The sequence below is a fragment of the Rissa tridactyla genome, chromosome 7, assembly GCF_028500815.1.
Source record: "Rissa tridactyla isolate bRisTri1 chromosome 7, bRisTri1.patW.cur.20221130, whole genome shotgun sequence".
NCBI classification, from domain to species: domain Eukaryota; kingdom Metazoa; phylum Chordata; class Aves; order Charadriiformes; family Laridae; genus Rissa; species Rissa tridactyla.
Window position 1 is genome coordinate 48052433 of NC_071472.1, and position 25162 is coordinate 48077594.

The window sequence follows — 25162 nt, forward strand, 5'->3', positions numbered from 1 at the left end:
TAGGCCAGTCAGTCTCACCTCCGTGCCTGGTAAGATTATGGAGCAGATCCTCCTGGAGGCACTGCTGAGGCAGAAGAATAACGAAGAGGTGACTGGGTACAATCAACACGGCTTCACCAAGGGCAAATCATGCCTGACGGTTTGTCAGGTGGCCTTCTATGAGAAGGGGAGAGCAACTGACATCATTTTACCTGGACCTGAGCAAAGCCTTTGACACTGTCCCGCATGACATCCTGGTCTCCAAGCTGATAAAATATGGGTTTGGTGGATGGACAATTCAGTGGATAAAGAACTGGCTTGATGGCTTGGCTGCACCCAAAGAGTGGCTGTCAATGGGTCCATGTCCAAGTGGAGGCCAGTGACAAGTGGAGTCCCTCAAGGATCAGTACTGGGACCGGTCTTGTTTAACGTCTTCATCAGCGACATGGACAGTGGCATTGAGTGCACCCTCAGCAAGTTTGCTGACGACACCAAGCTGTGTGGGGCGGCTGACACGCTGGAGGGAAGGGATGCCATCCAGAGGGACCTTGACAGGCTGGAGAGGTGGGCCCATGCCAACCTCATGAAGTTCAACAAGACCAAGTGGAAGGTCCTCCATCTGGGTCGGGGCAATCCCAAGCACCGATATAGGCTGGGCAGCGACTGGCTTGAGAGCAGCCCTGAAGAAAAGGACTTGGAGTGCTGGTGGACGAGAGGCCCAACACGAGCCGTCAGTGTGCACTTGCAGCCCAGAAAGCCAATTGTATCCTGGGCTGCATCAGAAGTGTGGCCAGCAGGTCGAGGGAGGTGATTCTCCCCCTCTGCTCCACTCTCGTGAGACCCCACCTGGAGTACTGCGTCCAGTTCTGGAGCCCCTACTACAAGAGAGAGATGGACGTGCTGGAACATGTCCAGAGAAGGGCCACGAGGATGATCAGAGGGCTGGAGCACCTCTCCTATGAGGACAGACTGGGAGAGTTGGGGTTGCTCAGTCTGGAGAAAAGAAGGCTCCGAGGAGACCTCATAGTGGCCTACCAGTATCTTAAGGGGGCCTACAAGAAAGCTGGGGAGGGACTTTTTAGGGTGTCGGGTAATGGTAGGACCAGAGGGAATGGATTAAAACTAGAGATGGGTCGATTCAGACTGGATGTTAGGAAGAAGTTCTTCACTGTGAGGGTGGTGAGACCCTGGAACAGGCTGCCCAGAGAGGTGGTGGAAGCCCCATCCCTGGAAGTTTCTAAGGCCAGGCTGGATGGGGCTCTGAGCAAGCTGATCTAGTGGGAGATGTCCCTGCCCATGGCAGGGGGGTTGGAACTAGGTGATCTTCAAGGTCCCTTCCAACCCTGACAATTCTATGATTCTACGACAGGAGCAGCAGGCAGAGGAGCATCCCACAGCCCAACCCCCATCTCACTCGGGTGCTGTCAGTCCCACCAAACACCAATCCATGCACAGGACCCAGCCCTCGCGCCTGACAGCCTGCTGGGACATGAGCTCACCGGTCCCCCCTGCCGTGCTACCCCGGGACGGAGGGACACGGTGCTGCCCAGTGAGCGGCCAGCCCAGGCAGGGGCTGCTGCAGCCCCCCGCCGCCCTTGGACCCCCCCTGTAGCCAAAGCTCTGGCTGCAGCCACCCCTGGACGCTGCTATTCCTCCCCTGCCAGGTTTCTGCAAGCCAATATTGATGTTTGCGGCATGCACAAGGCTTCCTGAAGTGCTCCTTGGCTTGCAGAAAGCAGCTTGTCTTTTTGTTAACAAGTTACACAGTGCAAGAGAATTGCCTACGCCTGGTATCTTAGCCAGAAAGCTGCTGCAATAATAAGAGGGCGTTAGAAAACCAAAACTAATTTTTTTTTTTTTCCTTAATTTTAAAAGCTTTTAGAAATATCTAATGTGGCTCTGGCTTGGCCCCAGTTACAGAACCATTTCATGAAGCAATCTGTCCACAAACCAGAGGCGTTATGAGGCTGTGGAAAGCATTAGCTGTGAATAGTGGGGACAAAACCACTCCAGTGGAGGTTCATCGAACGCCCCGAGCAAACCCCCTCCTCCGGCCGAGGCAGGAGGGAGAAATGTGGCCCCAGACCCTCACCCCCGCCCAACCAGGAGCACGGCGGCGTGCCCCACGGCACCATCGGCATAGCGCTCCCAGCACGGCACCAACTGCCCGGCATGGTGGGGAAAGGAGGATAAATGGTATTTCTGCAGCAGAATTGCTGCACGGGCCCTGGAAAAAACAATCAGGGCACAGGGTATGGCAGTATACACGGAGCACTAAAACCCTTCTCAGCTCCGCGGGAAAAGGAAAGTCTACTGAGATTTCCCTCTACTCCCAAGAGCGGTAAACATTGATTTAAACTTCTCATTAGTTCAGCAAAAACCTGAGCGACGAGCGTGGCAACAGCGTTTCTGTTGTGCTATTTACAATGGGCATTTGCAGGCTCATTCAGGCAGCAGGTTCCCCCAAGGCTTTCCGTATACTTTTCCATTAACGAATAATTTGCACAAGCAATGATTATAGAAGGAAACCGCATGAGCCGTTACCCATACGCATTGCCCTGAGCTCAAGGGAGGCTTGGCCAGAATATTTCTATATTAGCACACGGTTACGCTGACAGCACCGGAGCCGCACGTGCTTGCAATGGAAAACGCCGGCTGCAGGAGCTTGTCTGGAAACCGGGAGAGGGGAGGATGTGCCACGGCGGGAGGGAAGGAATTGCAGACAGCCATGAGTGCTGGGAGAACAGTGAGCATCGGTGCCATCATTCCCAGCCCTTTCTTGCTTGCTCTTTCCCCATCCAGCTGATGGCATTTTCCAGCAGGGCTGATCCTGCATGCCACGCTCTGTCACAGAGGAGGATCTGGCCCAGCACCCGCTTCGCCAGGAGCCACACAGCCCACGGCAACAGCTTTCAGCAAGTCCGGGGCAAACCCTAGATGGGCCCACCAAGCAACACCAGCGGCTCACGGACCCTCCTGGGCACCAAGAGCATCTTCACCCAGACCACATCCCCGCCCCCAGTGGCACAAGAGCAGGAGCTGGGTAACAACCACAGGAGCCACTATCCCACCAACACCCACCCCCTCTCCAGACTGCAAGATACAAAAACAAAGCAAAAAAAAACAAACAAAAAAAAACAAAACAAAAAAAAAAAAAAAACAAAACAAAAAAAAAAAACAAAAAAAAACAACCAACCCCAGGCTCCAGTGAATTTACAGCCAGAAGCCTGGTGGGTGCCCATCTCGCCAATTTCCCATCCCTCCCAAGGCAGAGCTGGTGCCCCATGAATTGCACCGTCCATGCCTTAACCCACCGATCATACAGCAATTGTGTCATCGCGTCTATTATAATCACCCAGTACATGAATCACATTGGGCTTCCCAGGAAAACAAGCAGCGGGACATGTACAAAACCGTCTGCAGGAATGGGGAGATACGGCTGCTCCGCCGCCGCACAGGGCAGGAACTGGGACGACAGCCCAGCTAACGGGACAGTGTCCCCCAGGCCCAAAGCCACCTCTCAGCACCGCGTTCCTCTCAGGGAAATCGCTCTACGCGAGAGAAGAGCGCAGGTACTCACTTGATCTTCAGGCTGGCGAGCATCGTCTTGTCGATCCTGGGGAGAAAGCAGAGGAGCGTGTTACTGCAGGTGCCGACGGGAGGGCTGGCCCTGCTCCGACTCTGGTACCGGGGGCTGCTGGCAAACCCATCCCCAGCATCTCTTTCGGAGGTGCCATCGGTCTGGCTGACAGGACAATCACCACAGAAAGACTTGGCCAGAAAAGAAAATCAACCAAAATTTAACCCAAAGTGAAGCCTGGCAGCATGAAAAACCAAATCCCCCCAGTTATTTCCTGGTGGTGACCAGTGCGGAACCGCTGCCTCCTCACCTGCAATGCCAGAGGTGAACTGGGCAGCAGAGGAGGGCATTGCCCACGGCCAAGCTCTCTCCACCTCCCACAAAACACATATTTGAAGACAACAGACCTGTGGAAAGGCCTGATACACTGGGACCATCACACCAAACCCCCAAAGCCTCGACTCAGAAGCCCCTTCCAACAGGGAAGGGTCAAGGATCCAGCGAGGTGCAGGATGTTCACACCTGGCTGGTGGCTGCCTTGCTGCGGGAGCTCAGGCTCAGCCCTGCAGGGCCACCCATCCCCACCAGGCACCAGCCACAGACTCACCCTTTTCCTTACCCCCCACCCGGTGCAACCACCCGCACACCCCCGCCGAGCGCCCCAGCCTGGGGGGGACGCAGAGCAGCCCCATCGGTCCCAGCCCCGGCCAGCTCGTGTGGGGCTGGGAGCCCCCATCGCTTCACTTATTTATTTGGCACCGTTAACGAGTGCCTGCGTCCACGGAATCAGTGTGGTTAAAGCCATATTAATATTAATTAATGCAAATCACAGTAATGTCTCAAAATGCAAAATGATGTCTTTTGGCGGTCATTGCAAATGCTCTGTTATCTGCCACATGGAATTAATTCCACATCTCTAAAAAAAGAAAAAAAAAAAACAAACAAAAGAACCCAAAACATCAAAACCAAACCCCACTTGTTTTGCACGGTGATCACAGAGGACGCGGCAGGGCTGCAGAAATACAGTTTCCTCTCTACTCGCAGCTTTACTTCCCCCCGCTCCCAGGCTGAACTTCTCCATGACGAGGAGGCTGCACCCACGGGTGACGCAGTGGGGCCGGGTCCCCGGCACATCATGCGCAGCAGCAGACGCAGCAGGAGCCCCGCACAGGGTGTCCCCGCTCCCCACGGACGAGGGCAAAGCCACCCCAGCTCAACCCCGGCACCTCCTGCACGCACCATCACCCTTCCCGGGTGCCTCTCTTGGGCCGACATTTCACTCGCAAAACCCCCAGGCCACAGGAGCTCCATTCCCAGCATTTCCCCAAGCATCAGCTCCCGTGCTCCGCTCCCGGGGAGCCGGCATGCTACTGCTCCTACAGACAGAGCCAGGGCACCCGCTATTGTCACTTGATACTTAACAAGCCCGTCCACGGACTTTGTTGATCATTAAATCCAGTTGAACATTAAAGTATGCTGGTGTAAACAGCTGTTCCAGACGTGGTGACAGGCGCGCATGAGCCGCAGGGACAGCGGGTGCCTGAGGCAGCTCCTGCAGGACCCACACCGGAGTGGGGAGCTGCACTGAGCGCCTTCACCCGGAACCGCGGGAACAAAAATCAGTTGCTGCTATTTTGCCTCTTGGAGGGAGAGAGAAAAAAAAAAAAAAAACAAAAAAAATCAACAACAAACCAAACCCCAACCACACAAGAAAGCAACCCCTCTGCCGGGGAAACCGCAGTTGCGCTATGACTATGTCCTAAAGCCGCTTTGTCAGGCCCTGCCCTGCAGGAGGGTGAAGTGAAACACCCCACACCCCGCTGCAGCCCCCTCCCTGCTGCGCCCCAATACAGCCCTGGGGCTCCCCAAGCACGGCAGCATGGCACCGGGGGTGTCTGCCCCGCTGCCACCCCGGGGAAGGAGCGGCCAGCACCGGCTGGGTGCCAATGGCCCGGGAGGAGAGGGGACAGGCGGGCACCTGCACTGGTCATTAGGCCACCCGCACCGGTCACTGCAGCCACAGCGAGCCGGGCAGGGGGTGCGGGCAGGGCTGGGGTGGCAGCTCCCAGGGCCACACACCCACGTCTGTGCATTGCCCGCGATGTGCGCCCCTACATCCACGGGCGATGGCACCACGTGTGCCACCTGCGGCCAGCACGCTCCTGCCAGGCCCCCGCTGGCAGCAGAGGCAGGCGTTAGAACGAAAACCCGCCTGCACGCCGGCGGAGGGCTGGAAGGAGCGTCCGCAGCGCGGGCGGCTGGGTGTGCCCGGACACCCCGCGCGCTCCCACAGGAAGGGTGGGTCGGCCGCGGGCCCGGGCAGCCGTGGGAAGACGCAGATGCAGGTACGGGGCTGCAGCAGGTCCCTTCCTTTCCCGTAAACACCCGCAAAGCGTCTTCCCGGCTGTGCACGGTGACACGCGACTGCCTGGGGGGGTCTGCACCAGGGCCGCCAGGGAGGTGGGCACCGACCCCACTGGGGAACTCCCCAGGACCCCCTGCCCGCCCAAATCACAGTGCACACACCGATGCCAACATTTAAAGGAAAGCCCGCACCCTGCTCCCCCCCAGCCTGCCTGCGCTGGCAGCACACACCCCCCCCCCGAACAGCCAGCAGACTACGTTTTCCTGCATGGCTCTCCAGCTCCTGGTTATCTTTTCCCTGCAACCGCCGAAGAGCAGAAGGAAAACAACCGAGCAAAGCGCAGCCATCCACGAACGCCCCTGCAAAGGGGGATAACGGCTCCGCTCCATCGCGGCGTGAGCAGGGCAGCCCCTGGGATGTACCCGGCGCGGTCACGGCCCCAAAGCCACCGCTCCCAACGGCGGCTGCGGGACAAAGCTGCCCAAGAGCTGCGGCTTCTCTCTGCCACAAAACAAGCCCGCATTTCACAAAACTTATTTGTACAGCAGTTTATCGGAGTGCTTCCTTCCTGTTTTTACGTAAAGAAAAAAGAAATCCAGCTGAGACAAAACGCTTGGCTTCAGTAAGGTGTGCGCTTCTATTCCCAGGAGGCTTTGCCGAAACTCTTGACAAGTTCACCGCCCTCCCACAACCGTCTCGGTTACTCAGCATTTCCCCCAGCAGGTTTCAAGCAGCCCCAAGCCCATGGGCACCAGCACTCCTCCCAAAGCCCCCGCGGCCTGGTGGGGGGTGGGAGTTGTGGGGGGGGGGGGGGGGGAAGGCAGAGCGACCCTGTGCCCCAGCACCAAACAGCCAAAGCCATTACGGAACGGCCGATTCAGCCATTGCTTCCCACCGCCTGACCACAATCATCCAGCACAGACTTGGGATGGGCATAAAACACCTTGGAGAAAGGCGAGCTGGAGGAAGGGCAGAGGGACAAGAGGGCCATTTTCTTAAACTATTTCCCTATCAATCAGCACATCTCGGAGGGCAGGGGCACAAGAAGCAAATGGTCCCGCTGAACGTGGGGTGCGGGCAGCAGCCGTGGCACTCTGCCGAGGACAGAGGGTGCAGGGACAACTTGGGGAGGTGCCAATGGCCGCAGGACCCTACCGTGGACCAGGTGGGACCTCACCGCATATGCCACGAGGTGCCAAAGGCAGCTGTAAGAGTCGCTACCCAGGCAGAGGGTCCTCGGCAGCAAGAGCAGGGAGTCAGGGGAGAGCCATGGGATGCTCTTGCAGGTGACGTGCCCACGGGAGCCCACCACGAGCCCCCAGGAGGTCCCCTCACTGCTTGGCACCCACAGGGCTCACGAGGGGCTTTGCCAGAACCCAGTAGCACCCACCCGCTGAAGCTGTACCAGGCTTCCCCGCGGGCACAGCGGGGGGGGAAGAAGGTCCTTCCCAACTTCCACGTGCCCCCGTTGGCTGGGGCAGCAGGAAGGGCTCTGGCGCAAGGGCACCGCGGCACCACAGCGCTTCCTCCTTTGCAGCCCCAGAGGGAAGAAAAGCTCCTCGCGCAGCACCGCGTTCCCGATAGCAAAGGGAGGGTGGAAAGGGAAGGCACCCACCAGCCGTAGCCGCCGAAGGAGACGCTGCGCTTCCTCTGGAACATGGTGTCGGCTCGGTGCTGCCGGGACGCTGCGGCCATGGGGGGGGAAGCGGGGTCGGCAGCACGCGTGTGCCAGCCGTGACGGGTGCTTCCTGCGGTGTGCACGGTGCTGTGCCGGGGCGGGGGACCCAGGACTCCCGGTCAGCTGCCCCCACCACAGAAGCGCATGCACACAGGCGAAGCACATACACACACCACAAGAAGAAAAGTCATTTCCTTTTTTTTTTTTTTTGTGGCCTCGGGCTTTTCACAACCTTATGCTGCAAATATCGTATTTCTCCTAATGGCAGGAGCCTTGGGCAGCACGGGCGTCGGGGATGAGCCATGGGCACGGTGTCACCCACAAGCACCATGCTGTGGGACTGCCGCCATCCCGCTTGCCATCCTGGCCCACCACCGGGGCCCGGTGCCGAGGGTCACTGGTGGCCACACACAGGTCTCCCTCCCAGGGTGGCTTTCCCCTGGCTGTCTCCAAATGGCAGGGCTGCATTCACTGCGCGAGGCTGGCTCCCTGGTAGGGCATCCTCCAACTGAGCCTCCAGTGCGCTCCCAGTTTAAACTGGAGTTTAAACATCCCACTTTAAACCCCAACAAGCAAAAATCCCGTCACCTCATCTCTCCCGGCAAACAGACCCCCGGCTGCCCCAGAGCCTGGTGAGGCGCCTCCCCCCAGCCCTGCGCAGCTGCGGCACACGGGGTTTCTCTCATCTGGGTCCTCAGCAGCTCCGTAAGGCTCAAGTGTGCAGCTGCAGCCCGACCACCACCAAAAACCCTGCGGTCATTTAAAAACCAGGCTTCAGAAATCCCATTCAAATGGAAATGCTGACCTCTAGCTGGGTATGAGCTTCCATCAGTCACAAAATCCCAAGAAAACAGGCAACCGTCCTTGCACCAGCCTTCGGGCCCGTGGGGAGGTGATCCCGGTGCCAGGGGCCGCGTGTGGTGCCCCCCCGGGTGGCCACCCTCACACCCTCCGCCCCCCACACCAGCCATCAGCGCCCGCCTGGGATGCAATGGGGGCTCACCCTCCGCGGGTCTAAGTCTGTAGGAAGGGTGGGATCCCCGAGCACCCCTCAACAGCTGGAGGGGCTGCGCTGCCCCGGGGCCACAACGTGGGTGTCACCGGGGCGACGCTGGAGCCTCACCTCACACCGCAGCCAGGAGGGGACAAGCTGCTCGGCCGCACATCACCCACTGTGCTCACGAGGTACAGGAGCCCACAGCTCGCTTCCCAACGTCCCAGCAGTTCAAAGACCAGCAGGAAGCCTCTGACTGCCAAGGTCCTACTGGTTCGGCTACTTGAACGCTCACCTCCTGCTCCCTTGATTTACAATAACTCCCAGCACACCCAGAAACCACCCCCTCGACTCGGCACAGCCGGGCTCGCACGGCTCCTGGGAGACTCCGGGCAGTTCAGCCCAGCACTTGGCACTTGCAGGAGCCAGACTCCCATCCAAGCACCCAAAAGCTTTAAATTGAGAGACATTTGGATTCTGCCTGATGTGTGAAAGAAGCAGTGGGGGGAATAGGGAGTTGGAGAGAGAAATCACTCAACTCCAGGGAAAAGCCTGGATTGAAATCCAGCTATTTCAACTCCTACTTTCCTGCCCACAGCCATCTCTCCTTAAAGAGATGGAAATCCTTTGCATTTTAGAGCTCTTAAGGACATTATTTAAAAAAAAAAATCCCAAACATGATGTAGGCTTGAAGGCCATAATTCAGGTACCATGAAATATCTGGTGCAGACAGTTGCTTGGAGCACATTTGTTTCTGGCCTGCATGCTCCATGTTAAAGCTGTGCATCAATAGCAGCGTGACGTTATCCTCTCGCTTCATCTTCCCCCAGGTCACGTCTTCCTTACACTCGTACCAGTTGATTTCTGCCCGGCTCTACTTAGCTGCTTAAGATTTACATGCCTGAAAATAAAAGCAGGGAGCTTCCCCGCACGGCCGAGCTCCGCAGTGCATCACAACACCCCCCCGGCTGCCGCAGCCCCCGCGCGCAGCGGTGCGGTGGCATGTAGCGACAGCAGCCGCGGCAAGCATCAACCTACGGCCGGCATCACACCAAAAACAACCTGAAGGGATGGCCGTTTTCCTGGGACTCTCCATTTAAACGTTTACCCTTGCAGTGCCGTAAGCACCAATTACTGCACCTTGCTCTGCCGCTCCAGTCCTTAGGTGAACTCTCCGGCTGAGGGCTGTCGGAGGCACCACGGCAGCAGGGAGGGCGATGGGGAGACGCGCAGCAGCGCGGGGCCGGGCTCCTCGTTAACTGCAAGTCAGTGCAGTCAGGAGGTCAAAATTACTCCAGCAGGTCTCTGTTACGCCTTGTTGGCACAACAGTTCTGCTAACACACTGAGAGCAAGTCACCTACCTCCCCCGGGATTCCATAGCCCGGGAGGGCAGGACCTCGATGAGGCCACAGGGAAATTGTCTCCATTTCCCGCTGCCCAGGAGAGGCGCGTGGCATCCCCTGCACAAAGCCCACCTCGCCCCGCACCAGCGGGACCAGTGCCCAGGGATGCCCGTGGCTGGTGGGGACAGAAGCAGAGCCCACCCTGCTCCACATCTCCACGTGCCCAGCAGCCCCGCAAGGGCTGTGCCGGCCACCACAGATAGAAGTGAAAAACCGCATTTGAACTGGGCAAAGGTTAAAAATATACCAAGGACCCAACTCCAAGCCCGCAGAGGCCACCAGCCTCCCTCAGCTCCAGGGTGTCGCATCAGCGCCTGCCCAGCGCCACCTCGCCCGCACGGGGGTGCGTCCAGAAACAGTTTGTCTGCAATGACATTTTCTCGCTTCCCCTCTGCCCCCCGAGGCTTTTCACACAGTCGGGCTCCAAAACGAAAGGAAAAAAAACCCTCCTCCTGTTCAAGCAGGCACAGCCAAATCACAAGCGATCAGCCCAAATTAAGAAACAAAGGCCTGGGGGAAGACGCCTCCTTGGTACCATCTGCACCAGACAAAATTAACATTTCCCAGGGGCCCCTGTCGCCCTGACCCCCCCCGGTCGTGGGGAGCAGCCCCAGCCCACCGGTGACACCGGGGAGGGGGTGCCGCACGGCAGCGAGCCCCATTGTTAACAAGCCAATTAATAAAACCAAACTCTCCTGGAGCACCAGGAGCTTGCATCTCCCTGGAGCAGCTCAGGGGGAGCAGCGCCCACGTTTCGGCAGCTCCATCGCACCCCACAACCAGGCACAACAAAAGACGCGAGGGGAGGGCGCGCGAGGCTGCGCCGGGAGCGGCGAGCTGACAACTGCACAGCATTAAAGCTTAATGAGCACAAACTGCTGGGCTGCGATTCTGTTTACGAAAGGAAACACAGCCCAATTCCGCGCAGCCCGGCTCAGCTCTCCTGTCCCTTAATGGGGGACCACGGGGCTCCAAATCCCCTGACGCGGCATCTGCAGCTGCCAGCGAGACCCCCCGCGACCGGAGCATCCAGAGGCCCGTGCACACAGCGCTGGTGAACGTAGGGACCCGCAGCGCAGGAGAAAGGAGGGTCCAAAGGCACCTTCCTCCCAGGCGGCTGAAGCTGCCAGCCCAGTCTCCTGTAGACAGACCAGCCGTGGCAAGACGGGCTAGTGAGGCTACCAGCCGCCAGGCACAGCCACACCGCTCAGCCCCCAGCTCCCTGCAGACGGTACCTGCTGCTCCGCTCCGGGGGGCTGCTCCGCTCCCGCTGGCAGCCCGGCGATTTGGGCAGAAATAGAAAGATGAACTGCTCATGAGGGGCTCCGGCGCCAGCATGGGGGGGGATCTGCCCACACAAGCCCCTGGCACGGCCAGCACTACCCCTGCCAAGGGACGAGCAGCAGGCGCGAGCAGAGGAGGGGGTGGCACGGGTACCCGTCTCCTGGGCAGGCAGAGCCCACGTCGCAGAGCAGAATTATGCCCAGGAAGGGCAGCGTAATTCTTTCCTTTGTTACTGGGGCTAAGGGAGACTGATTGCATCATTAGTGCTTTAATATTGCATGCGGCACGCTGAGGGTATTCATCTTTCTATTATGATTCTAAGGAAGGTTGTGGGCACCCAGAAATATTAGATTTTGTCCTGGCAGGAAGAACACGCTGTGCATATCATCAGCCTCAACGTACAAAGCAAAGGAAAACAGTGTCCGAATTAATTCTGACTCAGAGCATGGAATATTTTTAACAGCATTTTCGCCCCTTTGTGGTGCTGCTGAAGTGCAACAAAGTGAGAAACTCAATGCCTTAACCAGCAGCTTCCCACAAAACCCAGCTTGCTCCCAAATGTGGCTATTTACTGCTCGGTAGCCAACAGGTCTGCAGCACTAACCCACTGCCATGGGGCTTCCTCAGCCCCCGCCACCGCACTGCAGAGCGGGAGCACAGTTTGTCACCCAAGAGATGGGCTTCAGCCGAAGGGCAGTAAAGCCGAGAGCTTCCAGAGACCCCACCATACCTCTGCCAGTCCCACGGAACTCCAGGAGCACCTCCTCCCCGCAGCCCGACGCACCGCTTTGCCCCCAAGGGCCAGACGGCAGCCGAGCCCCCAGCCTGCTTATTTACAGCCTGCTCATTAAACTCATTAGGGAGGGCTCAGTACATCTGAGCTTTAACTGGGAGGATCAGCCTGCAGAACAGAGCAAGAATTGCAAACACATGCAAACAGAAATGAAGAGCTAATTCCCAGCAAAACGCTCAGCTGGCCAGAAAAAGAGAGAAACTTCAGCATGTGAATTATTAGCCGCCTCCTTAAGAACAGCTGACCTGCCCCAGGTGCTGCTAACCTGAGGAACAGAAAACAGGGAGAAAAAGTGTGCTGAACGTGCCCGGGGAGAAGGGCAGACCGTGCCTCCGTCCTGAGCGCCAGGGTTTTACCAGGCTGATGACCGGTCTGTGCACCAGCAGCACAGCAGAGGTGATGCCCTGGGGCGCGTCAGCCTCCCCGCTGCAAGTGCGTGTCCGCTTCGTCCCCTGGCAGGACCCAGCAGCTGCAGCAACCCTGCGTCCAACGGCTCCGGTTCCTGCAGGCACCAGAGCTTCCACCGGACCCCCAGGGCCCACGGGTGCCAGCCACGCATCAGGCTGCGGGTCCCCACTCTGGGGATGTGGAGGGGACGCCGGGCCAGATGCCCCAAAGCAACGGAAAGCCCGGGTGCTGCGCTCGCCCCGTCCTGCTCCGCTCAGCATCGCTGTGAGCCGCTGGAGAGGGGCAGTGGGGAGCTGCCTCCTGCCCTGCCAGGGTCTGCAGAGCCCACCGGGGACATCCGAAATGTGGCAATGACAAGGGCGAACACTGGGGCCAGGGCACCGGGGAGCTCATTTTCCGCCCACAGCATTTGCGTGTCAGGGGCAGATCTAGTGCTGGATCAGGCCCGGAGGCCAAGGCTCGCGCAGCCCACGCTGCACACCACGCTCCGGCTCCTCTTCCACGTTCCCCAGGGCACATGCCACCGCTAACGGCTCACAGACTCGCCCCTACATCCAAAGAGATCTGATCTCTCCTGCTCGGTTCTATGAAAATGGCTAAAAAACAGATCTTGGAGGAAGCCACTGCTCAACCTGTGACATGTCACATATCAGACAGCAGCGACAGAGGGATGCGCATGCCCAGACCCCGCAAGCCAGGCACTGCACCACGAGCATTCCTGGTGGCCTGAGGAGCGCCTCGCTGTGCCGTGGGGACCACAGCAGAGGAGGGGACCCCAGGAAAGCAACAGGCGCCGGCTGAGCCCCCCTGAGCACTGGCCAAGCGCCTGCCCCTCGGCCGGAGCAGAGCAGCCCCGGCTCAGCCGCAGCATCCAGGTTTGTAACGAGCTCCTGCGCTGCTGCCCCGAGCTGCACAGGGATGCTGGAGACGGAAAGGTTGGGTGACTCAGCTGCACAGGGCTGCATCCAGCCCCAAGCACCCCCGCTCCTCTCCACCCCCGGGAGCAGCTCTCGCCCTCCCCAGACGGCTCTCTGCACGCTGTGAGCTGAAGGCACTGGCAATGGCACGGCCGGCACCGCAGCCACTCACCCTACCGAGGCCCCGGGGCAGGCACGGACGGCCCCAGGCTGCTCCAAGGTCACCATGAGAGGTGGAGGAACCCGTTGGCTGCAGCAACTGACTGAGCCCAGCGCAGGGGGGGATCCTGTCCCACAGCCCGTGGACCTGGGGAACCCACCGCCCCGGCAGGATAAACCCACCGTCCGTCGCAGGGGAGAGGGGCGGTTTCTTCCCGTGCATCTCTGCAGGCATCCCCACGCCATGCGTTCCCTGAACAGGGCAGCTCAATGACCAGCAGACACCGGCAAACTCTGATCAGCCAATTTGGGGACCACAGAAAGGGCCATCCCCGAGCCCCCCAGCACACATGTCCCAGTAAACGTTGACGGTGGGTGGGAGCAAGGCTCTGGCAGGAACGCAAACGCATCTGCGGGACCACTGTGGAGGAAGACAAGGTCAAACTCTGCCAAACCTGGGTTGGTTCAGCACAGTAACATCAGCAGAAATCAACGTGTTTAACTGTTTCTGGATCTGAAGTCCATCGATGCTAATTCGTCTTCTCTTTGCAGTATCGATCTCGTTGCTCCCAGGCAGGGCAGAGCAGAGGGGAGGCGAGGAGCCTGGTCCAGGCTGCGCATTCAGGAGCAAACCCCGCTCTCCTGACACATGGAGCAAGCAACTCCCCATCCCTCTGAAGCTCGCTCTGCTCGAAGCCTCGGGGAGTCGGATACAACCCTCCGCGTCCCTGGCTGCTGCCTTTGGGCCTCCCTGGGGGGTAACTGGGTTTGCCAAGGGCCGAGCACCCCATGGCACCAAGAACATCCCCAGCGTTCGCATTTTGGATACACACATGCTCTCTGGTTACCCAGCCTGACACTCATTAGCAACTGGTTTCTCCCAGCATCGCATGAGGCAGCTCTTTACTGCAGAGCAATACGGATCTTGTCTGATCACAGTGCTATGAACAGAAAGTCATCACACAGGCGTCCAGGCTCATTAAATTCTTCTCAGCCCACTATGAATTTAACATGCAGAGTTGCTTGTTTTCTCAGGTCCACCCATTTTAGAGCCCTGTCTTGCCAGCTAGGGGATGGAATTCCCTAGACAGGCTCTCTCTCTAGGACGAGCCTGCTCGAGCACACAGATTTTCTGTGTGTCTGTTTTCCCCACCTCTTCCAACCATGTCCCCATGCACGTACAGCACGGAGGATGCTTTGGACGAGCAGCAGACAGCCATGTCCACACACACACCCCCCCCAAGAATCCCACACGAAGGTTTCTCGGTGTGCTGCGATACACGCGCGTGTGCCTCGCTCAGGATGCTCCAGAGACAGCCTGGCCCCGGGCAGGGCCAGCACTGCTGTCCCCAGCGCGTCCCCTCCATGGCCAGGGGCAGCCCCATGCAGGCAGGCGAGCAGGCAGGCAGGCAGCTGGCCATGGCCGGGGCCAGGTCCCTGGGCACCGTCACCATGGCTACCTGCACATCCACGGTGCATCCCACACCACAGTCCCCTGGTCCCCTGCTCTGCTGCCTGCAGGAGCTCATCGCCCACCTGCCCGGGCACCGCAGGGGCTGATGGAGGGAGGGTGCGTTAGGGCAAAAACTGACAAAACACCATTCCTGCTGGTTTTCACCTAGGTGTCCAGTCACCTACAGACCCGTGGAGAGAGCCTGCTGCACACACCCCACCCCAAGAGCCAGAGGCTCCGGCCGGTGGGGGACGTGGCTGGGCCAGGGGAACTGCGGAGCATTTGGCCCAGATGACACAGGGAAGGGCTGCGACTGCAGGCTATGAAGAAATTGTGGGAAGACAGAAAAAGAACTGCTGAAACTAAAAAACAGGGCCAGCAAAACATGGGGGTGGAAGGAAAGCATGGGTATGAGATAGACCTGAACATGCTTTGGCTGGAAATTAGGAGGTTTCTAATCTTTAATACAAACAGTCTCTGGAACTGTTTCCTAATAACAGAAGTAAAGAAAACCCTCAGTGACGCCCAGCATGTTTGTGGAGACGCTGCCTGCAGCAGCAGGGAGCTGGGCCGGGTGAAGCAGCCTGTGCCCTCGCACCCCGCTCTCACGGGGGGGCTGCCCCCGACAGCCCCCTCCCCAGCCCTCCCACAGCATACTGGGAAGCAGCGACTGCCCGAAGCCAAGATGTGCTGGCGCAGGATTAGATTTAGGCAGCAGCCAGGGCTCAGATTCAAGGCCAAACTTGTACATGGCTCCATCTGAATATTGCAAACAAGACATGCAGGATTTGGACCCAAGCTTTTCAAACCCCTGCTACATCTTGCCAATATCACCTGGTTTTTTCCACCATTTTGGGTGTTTTTTGCGAGAGCTGGGCTAAATTCAAATCAGAGTCAAGAAACAGCTCTTCTGGTTTGGCATCCAACTTGGAGGCAGATGTTAACTCTAAGCAGGGATTCATCTACCCCCACGAAATTGGAAAGAGGTCTGGGGAGAATGAGCTGTTTTTAGCTCCTGGAAAAAATGTCTCTTCCTACTGTTGCTGCTGAAGTCCTGTTCCTGTTTTCACAGCAGCTGCTAACGACAACCAGAGCATCTGACTTCAGGTACACGACAGGCAACAGCAGCGGAGGGACTCTCTGAGCAGCCTCCAGGACCCCGCTACCATACGGATACGCTTAGGGATGACGAGGAAGGAAGGATGATAAAACAAACATAAGTAGAGGAAAAAAAGCAGTTTTGCTGCTATGGCTATCGTGAGCTGCCCTTTGAGAGGAACCAGCAGCCGAGGGAGAACGAAATATCTGTTAAAGCTGGTGTATGCAGAGAGCGAGCCTGCTGGCTGGTATCACGCTTCTTGTTGAATCTGAATTTAGACTCCTTGGCGTGTTTCCAACCCTCAATAAATCGTGCCGTGTGGACAGATATTATGTCCCTTGTGCTACTAAAACAACAAGCGGTCTTAAATAAAACAGCGGAGCTGTGCAGAAGATGAGGAAATAAGGCAGTACCTGGCAGGATCCATCTCACGTCCTCTACACGCCAGGGATGCAGGCGACATGCTCGCGCAGCCCTTATCAGCCCCGCGGAGCTCGCACAGCGGGTTACAACGGTGCTCTGCCCGCAGAGACGAGCGGGATAAAAAGGAATGCTCTGCCTTGTGAGCAGACATTACGCTGCCTCCCTGGCAGAGATAAGCTGCGATCTTGCTCAGAGACAGAGGGGAGGAGGGTCACCCCAGCAAACAGGGCACTCAGAACAACCTCCTTCTGTGCCCTGTTTCTGTCAAACACAAAAAAAACTGGGGCTCCTCAGCAAAGGAGGTGCCCTGAGAAGGCAGGACCGTAACCCCTGGCAGCCGTGCCAGGGAGCTGCGTAGAGCAAGCGCTAACGCCACCAACCCCCCAAAGACATGGGCGCAGAGCACCTTTTGAAGACCTTTTGAAGTTGCCTCCTTGAATTTTCAATATTTAACATGAGCGTTGGCAGTCACCACGGCGGTCACACCGGCACACAGATCCCACCTTCCCCATCCCCAAGCCCCCGACACACAAAGCCGACATGCCTAAAGTAGTCATCGCTTATTTACATGCAAACAGAGAAGATGAAAATCGTAAAGCATTTCAACAATAGATCTCCCGGCGCTGCCTCACATTTGCATTCAGACAAGCCCATCCAGGGTAAAAACAAGGACAAATACGGACTTAAATCTCTTCTGTTAAAGGCTTACCCTGGATATTTATATTCTAGTCCCCACACGCCATGTAAATACCGCTATATATTGCGGCTGCGGTTCAGATTTAGCGAGACCGAAGAGCATCTTACCTTGCTCCCCGCGCTGCTCTCCGTGCGGAGCCGGCACTGCCTGCGCGCCGCGGGGCGCTGCGGGGCGGAGCGGCGTCCCCCAGCCCCGCACCCCCGCCCCGCACCGCCGGTATCGCACCCCCAGCCCCGCACCGCCGATATCGCACCCCCGGCGGCCGGGGGGAGCACCGGCACGGAGGGTCGCACCGCCTGCCCGCCTCTCACCGGCACCGAGCGGGGGCTGCCGGGGCAGAGCCGCCTGCCTGAGCCCTGCCTGAGCCCTGCCTGCTCTGCCCGCAGCCCTGCCTGCTCTGCTCACACCCCCACGCTTCAGCCACGTCGCGGGAGAGGACTAAGCACCGGTCAGGTGAAGCGCATCAGCAGGCTGGAACCCCTGGGACTGGGTCCCTGGTGGGGGGGGAAAGGAAAGAATATGAAGCTCAGGACGCAACGGGCTCCTGGGCAAGGGTTAGTCACAGGGGGAGGACACCGGTAGCATCGCTGGAGCAACACCCACCAGCAAAAGCTGAGGATCCTGCTCATTGAACCTGTCTGGGGCTTTTAGATTGAAAGGGCTGTTTTTTCATAGAATCATAGACCAGTCTGGGTTGGAAAGGACCTTAAAGATCATCTCGTTCCACCCCCTGCCCTGGGCAGGGACACCTCCCACCAGACCAGGTTGCTCCAAGCCCCGTCCAACCTGGCCTTGAACACCTCCAGGGCAACCCGGGCCAGGGGCTCACCACCCTCAAACCAAAGAATTTCTTCCTCAGATCTCATCTAAATCTCCCCTCTTTCAGTGTAAAACCGTTCCCCCTCGTCCCATGGCTCCCCTCCCTGATCCAGAGTCCCTCCCCAGCTTTCCTGGAGCCCCTTTAGGGACTGGAAGGGGCTGGAAGGTCTCCCCGGAGCCTTCTCTTCTCCAGGCTGAACCCCCCCAGCTCTCTCAGCCTGTCCTCACAGCAGAGGGGCTCCAGCCCTCCCAGCATCTCCGGGGCCTCCTCTGGCCCTGCTCCAACAGCTCCATGTCCTTCTGCTGCTGGTGCCCCAGAGCTGGAGGCAGCACTGCAGGGGGGTCTCCCCAGAGCGGAGCAGAGGGGCAGAATCCCCCCCCTCGCCCTGCTGCCCACGCTGCTGGGGATGCAGCCCAGGATTTTTTATGAAAAAATTATCTAGAATATGGAGTTACCCCCTTTGGATTCAGCTTTGAAAGTAGATCTTAGTCTTACATGTGAGCCCCTTCATCTGTTACGGCTGAATTAAAGACAGACAGAGTGGACCAGATAAAAGAGGAGCTTCCAGGGCCAAAATCTGGGCCCACTGAAAGCAAAGCCAAAATTTCCATTCCCACCAATGGGTCCATCCTTTCTAGCTCACAGGGCATCTACCTCAGCCCCACGCAGAGCCCAGAGGACGAGCCCAGACCACGGAGCTCAGTCTGGCTCTCACAAGCTGCATCGCTTTGGTCCCACTGGTTCCTAAAGAGATTCAGTGAAACCAAAGCAATTCCCTTTCTTGGCAGCCCTGCCATCTGTTTAACAGCACTAAACCTCGAAGCAGGCGATTCCAGCTACCGCAGCCGCTCAGGGCTGAACTGGGCAGCCCCCCGCACCCTGCGCTGCTCCCCAGCCATCTGCCTCCATGCTGCCCGGTCCCTGCCGGTGGCCACAGTGCTTGGCCAGGCCAGGACTCGCAGGAGGTGACCGACAGCCACCGCAGCCTTTTCGTAGAATCTTCATGGTTGGAAAGGACCTTTGAGATCATTGAGTCCAACCATACACACACAAAAAAACCCCTACAATCTCTGCCACTAGAGCATGCCCTGAAGTGCCAAATCTACATGTTTTTTAAATACCTCTAGGGATGGTGACTCAAGCACCTCCCTGGGCAGGCTGCTCCAGTGCCTGACCGCTCTTTCAGTAAAGTAATTCTTCCTAATATCTAATCTAAACCTCCCCTGCCACAGCTTCAGACCATTTCCTCTGGTCCTGTCATTATTCACCTGGGAGAAGAGGCCAACACCCACCTCTCTACACCCTCCTTTCAGGTAGTTGTAGAGGGCAATGAGGTCTCCCCTCAGCCTCCTCTCCTCCAAGCTAAACATGCCCAGCTCCCTCAGCCTCTCCTCATATGACCTGGTCTCCAGACCCCTCACCAGCTTGGTGGCTCTCCTCTGGACACGCTCCAGCACTTCAATGTCCCTCATGTACAGAGGGGCCCAGAACTGAACACAGCACTCGAGGTGAGGCCTCACCAGTGCCGAGTACAGAGGCACGATCCCTTCCCTACTCCTGCTGGCCACGCTATTCCTGATACAAGCCAGAATGCTGTTGGCCTTCTTGGCCACCTGGGCACGCTGCTGGCTCATGTTAAGCTGGCCGTCCACCAGCACCCCCAGGTCCTTTTCTGCTGGGCAGCTTTCCAGCCACTCTTCCCCAAGCCTGTAGCGTTGCTTGGGGCTGTTGTGACCAAAATGCAGGACGCGTCACTTGGCCTTATTAAACCTCATACAGTTGGTCTTGGCCCATCGATCTAGCATGTCCGGGTCCCTCTGTAGAGCCTTCCTACCCTCAAGCAGATCAACACTCCCAACCACACCAACAACCACACCACCCTGCCTCTTACGCCCAGGTTTGCTCTGCGTTGCAAACAGCCACAGACACCGCGCTGTTCCCTGGCAGCGGCCAGCCAGGACCAGCTGCCCAAAGCCTTCCCGTGCCGAAGGAGAGGCCCATCCCGGCCGGAGCAGCTCCAGGCTGCTCAGCCTCCAGGCACCACACCACAGGTGGGGGACTGGGGTAAAGCCCGCCTGGCTGCCTGACGAGCTGTAGACAGCACCCATGCTCTCATCCTTCTAGACAGTGCTGCTCAAGTGGGACTGATGTGTACATTAATGTGTACAAATAATAAAAATAAAATGCACCTGTTACATTAACCCCCCCCCATCAGATCAGCCATCCTCTTGCTCGGCTGTGTCACTACCATTAAGCAAAGAAATAGCAACAAGTGCAAAATAGAGACACCGATCCGATTAGTGTGACAGATACATAATGTGACAGCCTGAAATGCCACAGAGCATCCCGGTGTCAGCGTGCCATCTGAGGCACTAAAATGTTCCCTACCCGAAGCCTGCGCAGGAACGTGCCGCAGCCCAGGCGAGCGTCGGCGCTGGGAGGCAGGCACGGCTGCCCGCTCGCTGTGCCCTGTCCCCCCCGCCAGCGGGGACATGCCAGGCCAGCACAGCGCAGGGCACCTCGCTGCTGCCAGTAACAAACGAGGGGCTTAAAGCCGGTAACACATCCCCGACAAGGCTCCCTCCTCACTCCCGTCCCACCGAGCCGCTGCTGGCACAAATGGCACGTCCCAGGGCAGCTCCGTGCCCTGCCCCTGGCTGCGGGCACTGCCCCGGGGGGGCTCATGGCTGCCCTGGGGTCGGAGCTGGGCAAACCCAGCACTCAGATGGAGTTTCCACCGGGGCTGGAGTTTCCACCAGGGCAACAGCCACAGATTTTATCCCCATAAGAGGGGTGCAGGCACCATTCGTAGCTGGCCGTTGATGTCCCACGCGCTCTCCAGGTAACTTCCCAGCCCATGGGGAAATCAAATGAATCCAGTGGAATTAACCCCAATGCTACTTAACATTAATTATAAATGATATCACACGCATTTAAGTCCCACGTGCCACATGATATATGTGCATCAGGGGTGAGATTAATGCAGCCTTTGATAGCAATTTGCAAAAATTAGTTAAAATCAATAACCAGCATGGTAATTTCAGTTTTTGGAAAGCCTCTCCGGCAGCAGGCCGGGGAATCGCCCGGCTATGGCACACGCACACACCACGGCTCCCGCCGAAGGCAGTGGGGCACCTCCTCCCTGCTCCCCACCCAGCTGGGGGATCAGCAGCACCCGGAGACCCCCCCACCCTGCGGGGAGCCCTTCCCCATCCTGGACACCCCTCCCTCCCCGGCTGTCTCCCGCTGTCCCTCTGGTATGTGAGATTCCGGGGAGATAAATACTTCAGGGCTCTAAGGGCTCTTGGAGCAAAACTGCTGCTGAAATAAAGAGGGAAAAGCTTTTAGCCATGCAACCACCCGGGGGCTGGGGGTGTTTCAGAGCTCTTCACAGGCAGGAAAACAGACACTGCGCGATATGTGTCTTGAGGCCCGCAAGGCTTTTATGTTAATGGCATTTTATCACCAAACGCTGGGATGCGAACCAACAGCGATGCATATGCATCAGCAGGGAGAGCCACGGCACATGCCTGGGATGTGGCTCCGAGACACGTTCTCAAGGAGCTGTGAAGGAGAGGGTTTCAGCACCAAACCAAATCGGGGTATCAGAACACATATTTTTGCAGAGATCACTTACAGTTGGGAGATAGGTGGCCCCTGGCTCCCAGTTTGGTTTTTTATCCCAAGTGTGCCGCATGCATAAAGCAGGTCCTCAAAAGGTCGTGTGCTTGACTGAAAGCATGGGGGTTTTAAAAATAAAAGTTTGGGGAGGCAGTCAGTAATTTGCCCTTCCCACTGCTTTAAACCGGAGGGATGCTTACATGGTGTTTGCAGCTCCCAGCTGCGACCGCTGCATCTGGAGCCTTACTTTAAAGTGAAGCCCAAGATGCTCGGGTACTCACAGGGCTCCAGAGACAGGCTGAGGCTCAGGACACCCACACCAAAACCACGAGAGCTTGTGACAAGAGGATCAGACAGGTCCCACCAGCACAGCAGACCACTGGTGACACTGGCAGGGGACATGCCAGTGCTCCCCACCGCCCCTGGCCCTGCACCCACTGGCCCCCCCTTACCTGCTGGGCGAGCTCAGGTCTGCCCGGCTGACGATGCGGTGCTGGTGGGGCGAGTACAACCACTGGAAAGCCGTCAGCGTCCTCTCCTCGATCCGAAACCGGCCTTCTCTCACGTACCTAAAAATAACAGCGAGAAAGACTGAAATATTTATTAGCGCAGGATTGTGGAGAGGGAGCTGCAGGACGCGGAGAGCGGCTGGCTCAGCAGCGCTGCTCGGAGCCCTGCGCCCGGCAGCACCACCAACGCGCTCCTCAGCGGGAGCAGCAAAACGACATCAGAGCCCCGTCTGTCTGCATCCCTGACCGTCCCCGTCCCTCCCTGCCCATCAGAGGGTGCTCCCACGGGCACACAGCCACGGCTGGGCTGGGGCATCCCTTCGAGGGCGTCCCCCAGGAGTGGGGACAGTGGCGCCTCACCACCAGAGCCACGGTCCTGACTGCCCAGCACGGGCAGCAGCCACAGCTCCCCAGCGAGCGGCTGCAGCACGGAGCCTTGCAGAGGACACGGGACCCCCCCAGGCCAGACCCACGTGCACCTGTAACCCCCACGCGCAGAAAAGCAAAGAGCAAACACTTCCGTGTAAAACCCTGGGAGGCAGAGGTACAGCACCCGCCCCCGGCTCAGCATCACACCCTGGGGCGCAGCCTCCTCAAACAGCTCCCGTGCGGCCACTCCTGCGCTGGCCCCAGCCTTATTAGTGGCTCCAAGACCAGGCTAATGCCTTTCTAATGTTATTTGGAACGTCAGGCCAGCTGTTGAGGCTTATTAAGTAATATTCAAGGGATGAATCAATGGTCATTATTTTGTTTAGAGAAGTACAGTTTCCCTGTTACATGAGCAAAATGTCGGCAACAGCAGTTGTTCCCATCTTTTAGAACACAATTCTGCTGCCTGCCGCCATCCCAACAACCACTCTGAACGTGAAATTTCATCAGCAAGCAATTAATTATTTAAAGCCCCAGTAGTACTGGTTGGAGAGATACGCACGCACAGCTGCAGCATCCACGAACCTCAGGCAGGGCCAGGATGAGCTCACTGCCTGCTCCCCGGCATGTCGGTGCTCCGGGCAGTGTGTTCCCCCCATTAACTGCAGGGATCTGACCACGCTGCCTGGATGGGGCCAAGGGGACGCACCACAGTGCCACAGGCTCCCCACAGCCACCCCACAGCACTGACGAGCAGGGCCAGGGCTGGAGCCATTTGCTGCTGCTGGGTTCTGCCACCTGCCCGAACTCACCCAGGGCTGCGGGGTCCTGCTGGGGCTGGGGGGCAGCGACAGTGTGGGAGTCAGGAACTCCTGCTCTCGCCAAAAGTAAACCCTAAAGGCTCCTTGAGCGTCCCTGGTACAGACTGACCTGCTAATTTTCTTGTCATAAGCAACCAAGCACGGTGCAGTCCCAGTGCTCCCCTGCAGCTCTCGCACGTGATAATATTGCACAAAGTAGTGGCAGGCAAGCCAGAATGTCTTTTGGGAAGGAATGGCGGTGGGGGGGGGAGGCATCGGGGATGGCAGAACGGACAAGCCAAGTAGCCAGTGTAACAGTTTGGGTCTAAGTGTGCAAGAAAAAAAAGTGCCCCAGGCTGCTGAGGAAGGGGGGGAAATAAATAAATAAATAAATAAATTTTTTAAAAAGGCTTCACAAGCTTAGAGTTATCCTCTGACTGTTTCCACTCTGGCTATTCACACGGGTTTGCAGGGATCCCACCCACATCTGGGAGCTCCGGCATCCAGCCCGGCTCCGCTCCTTGCCCAGCCGGTGTGGGGACACGGGACGAGCCCTGGGCCCGGGCCCAGCTCTTACATCAGCAGCTCCGCGCGTAACCGGAGTCACCCCAGTCACAGCCTGGCATCGCTACAGCGCCCTGCTCAAAAGTCACAAGCTTTGGACGTCACAAACTACACAATTAAAAATAAAAAAATACAGAGAAAGCTTGTTTCCAATGTCAGCCTGTCCCGGCTGCTCCGGTCACTGCAATCCCCCCCTCCCCAGCAGGAAGAAGGAGACCCCCGCACGCCAAAGCCCGGAGCAGCCCCAGCACCCTTCACCCCCACAGCAGCCAGGGTGTCCCCGGAGCATCCCGTGCCTGTCCCGGAGACTTCCCGGGGGCAGGAGCGAGCGCGGGACCGGGGCTCTGCTGCTCCCCCCGCTCCTCCCCAGCGGGCAGGGCCGTTTCCCACAGGCAGGATCTCGCTTTGGGATCCGGCTCTTCTACCTCCACGGGACCCCAAACGCCAAAGATCCCCCGCCGCAGCCCCGAACCGCCCTCTCACTGCCCGGGGCGGTGTGCCCCCCCCCGCGCTGGGACCCACCACAGCCCCACACCGAGACCACGCTGCGACCCTCGGAGTACCCCGGGCCGCGGGGGCTCGGTCCCCCCACCCCGGAGCTCTCCCCGCCCGGGATTCCTTCTTCCCCTGGCTCAGCAGCCGGGACTCCCCCCGCCTAGGAACCACCCCCCCGCGCCCCTCCTCATACCAAAGCCGGGAAGGACCCCCTTCCAAACTTATCCCCCCGCGCCAGGTCACCCTTCCCCGAGCCCGCCGGGACCCCCCAGCCCAGGATCGGACCCCCCCGGCGCTCCCCCCGTCCCCGCACTCACCAGCGCACCAGCTCCCAGCGCCGCTCGCCCGCCGCCTTACCCGAGGCCATCCCGGCGCCGGTGGCGGGGCCGGGGCCGGTGCGGGCGGGGAGCGCTGCCGCAGGGCGGGCGGGGCCGCGGGGAGTCCCGCGGGGGAAGGGGGGGACCCCCACCGGCAAACCCCCCCTGCCACCCGGCCCGGCGGCAGCGCCGGAGCTCGGACACGCACACCGGCCCCGCGGGGGCTGGGGCGGCTGCGGCGGCTCCTGCGCGCTCCCGCCCCCTCCGGCACCGGGAGGGAACCCGGGGGCACGGGCCGGGAAGGTGAGGGGGGATCACATCACCGTGCCGTTACGCAAAGCGTTACGCAACGGCCGCTCGGCCGCGGGCAGCCCCGAGGGCGCGGGGTCCGGGGCCGCACACGCCGCCCCGGCTCCAGCCCTGGCTGCGGGAGA

General features: G+C 58.8%; 1 protein-coding gene across 7 annotated transcripts in view; it reads right to left on the minus strand.

Moving 5' to 3' along the window:
- Positions 1–24861, minus strand: part of RAP1GAP2 (RAP1 GTPase activating protein 2) — an 84537-nt gene extending 59676 nt beyond the window's left edge. For 4 of the 7 annotated variants that reach the window (XM_054208601.1, XM_054208603.1, XM_054208600.1 and 1 more), the window contains exons 1-3: positions 24729–24861; positions 22127–22243; positions 3560–3595 (exon numbers count right to left, since the gene is read on the minus strand). In XM_054208601.1, the coding sequence (XP_054064576.1) occupies positions 3560–3595; positions 22127–22243; positions 24729–24778 (203 nt within the window). In that variant the 5' untranslated portion in view covers positions 24779–24861. Of the gene's footprint in view, positions 1–3559; positions 3596–7539; positions 7658–22126; positions 22244–23929; positions 23963–24728 lie in introns of those variants that run through there. The other 3 variants (XM_054208605.1, XM_054208604.1, XM_054208602.1) reach the window with 2 other exon arrangements.
- Positions 24862–25162: the final 301 nt, after the last annotated feature.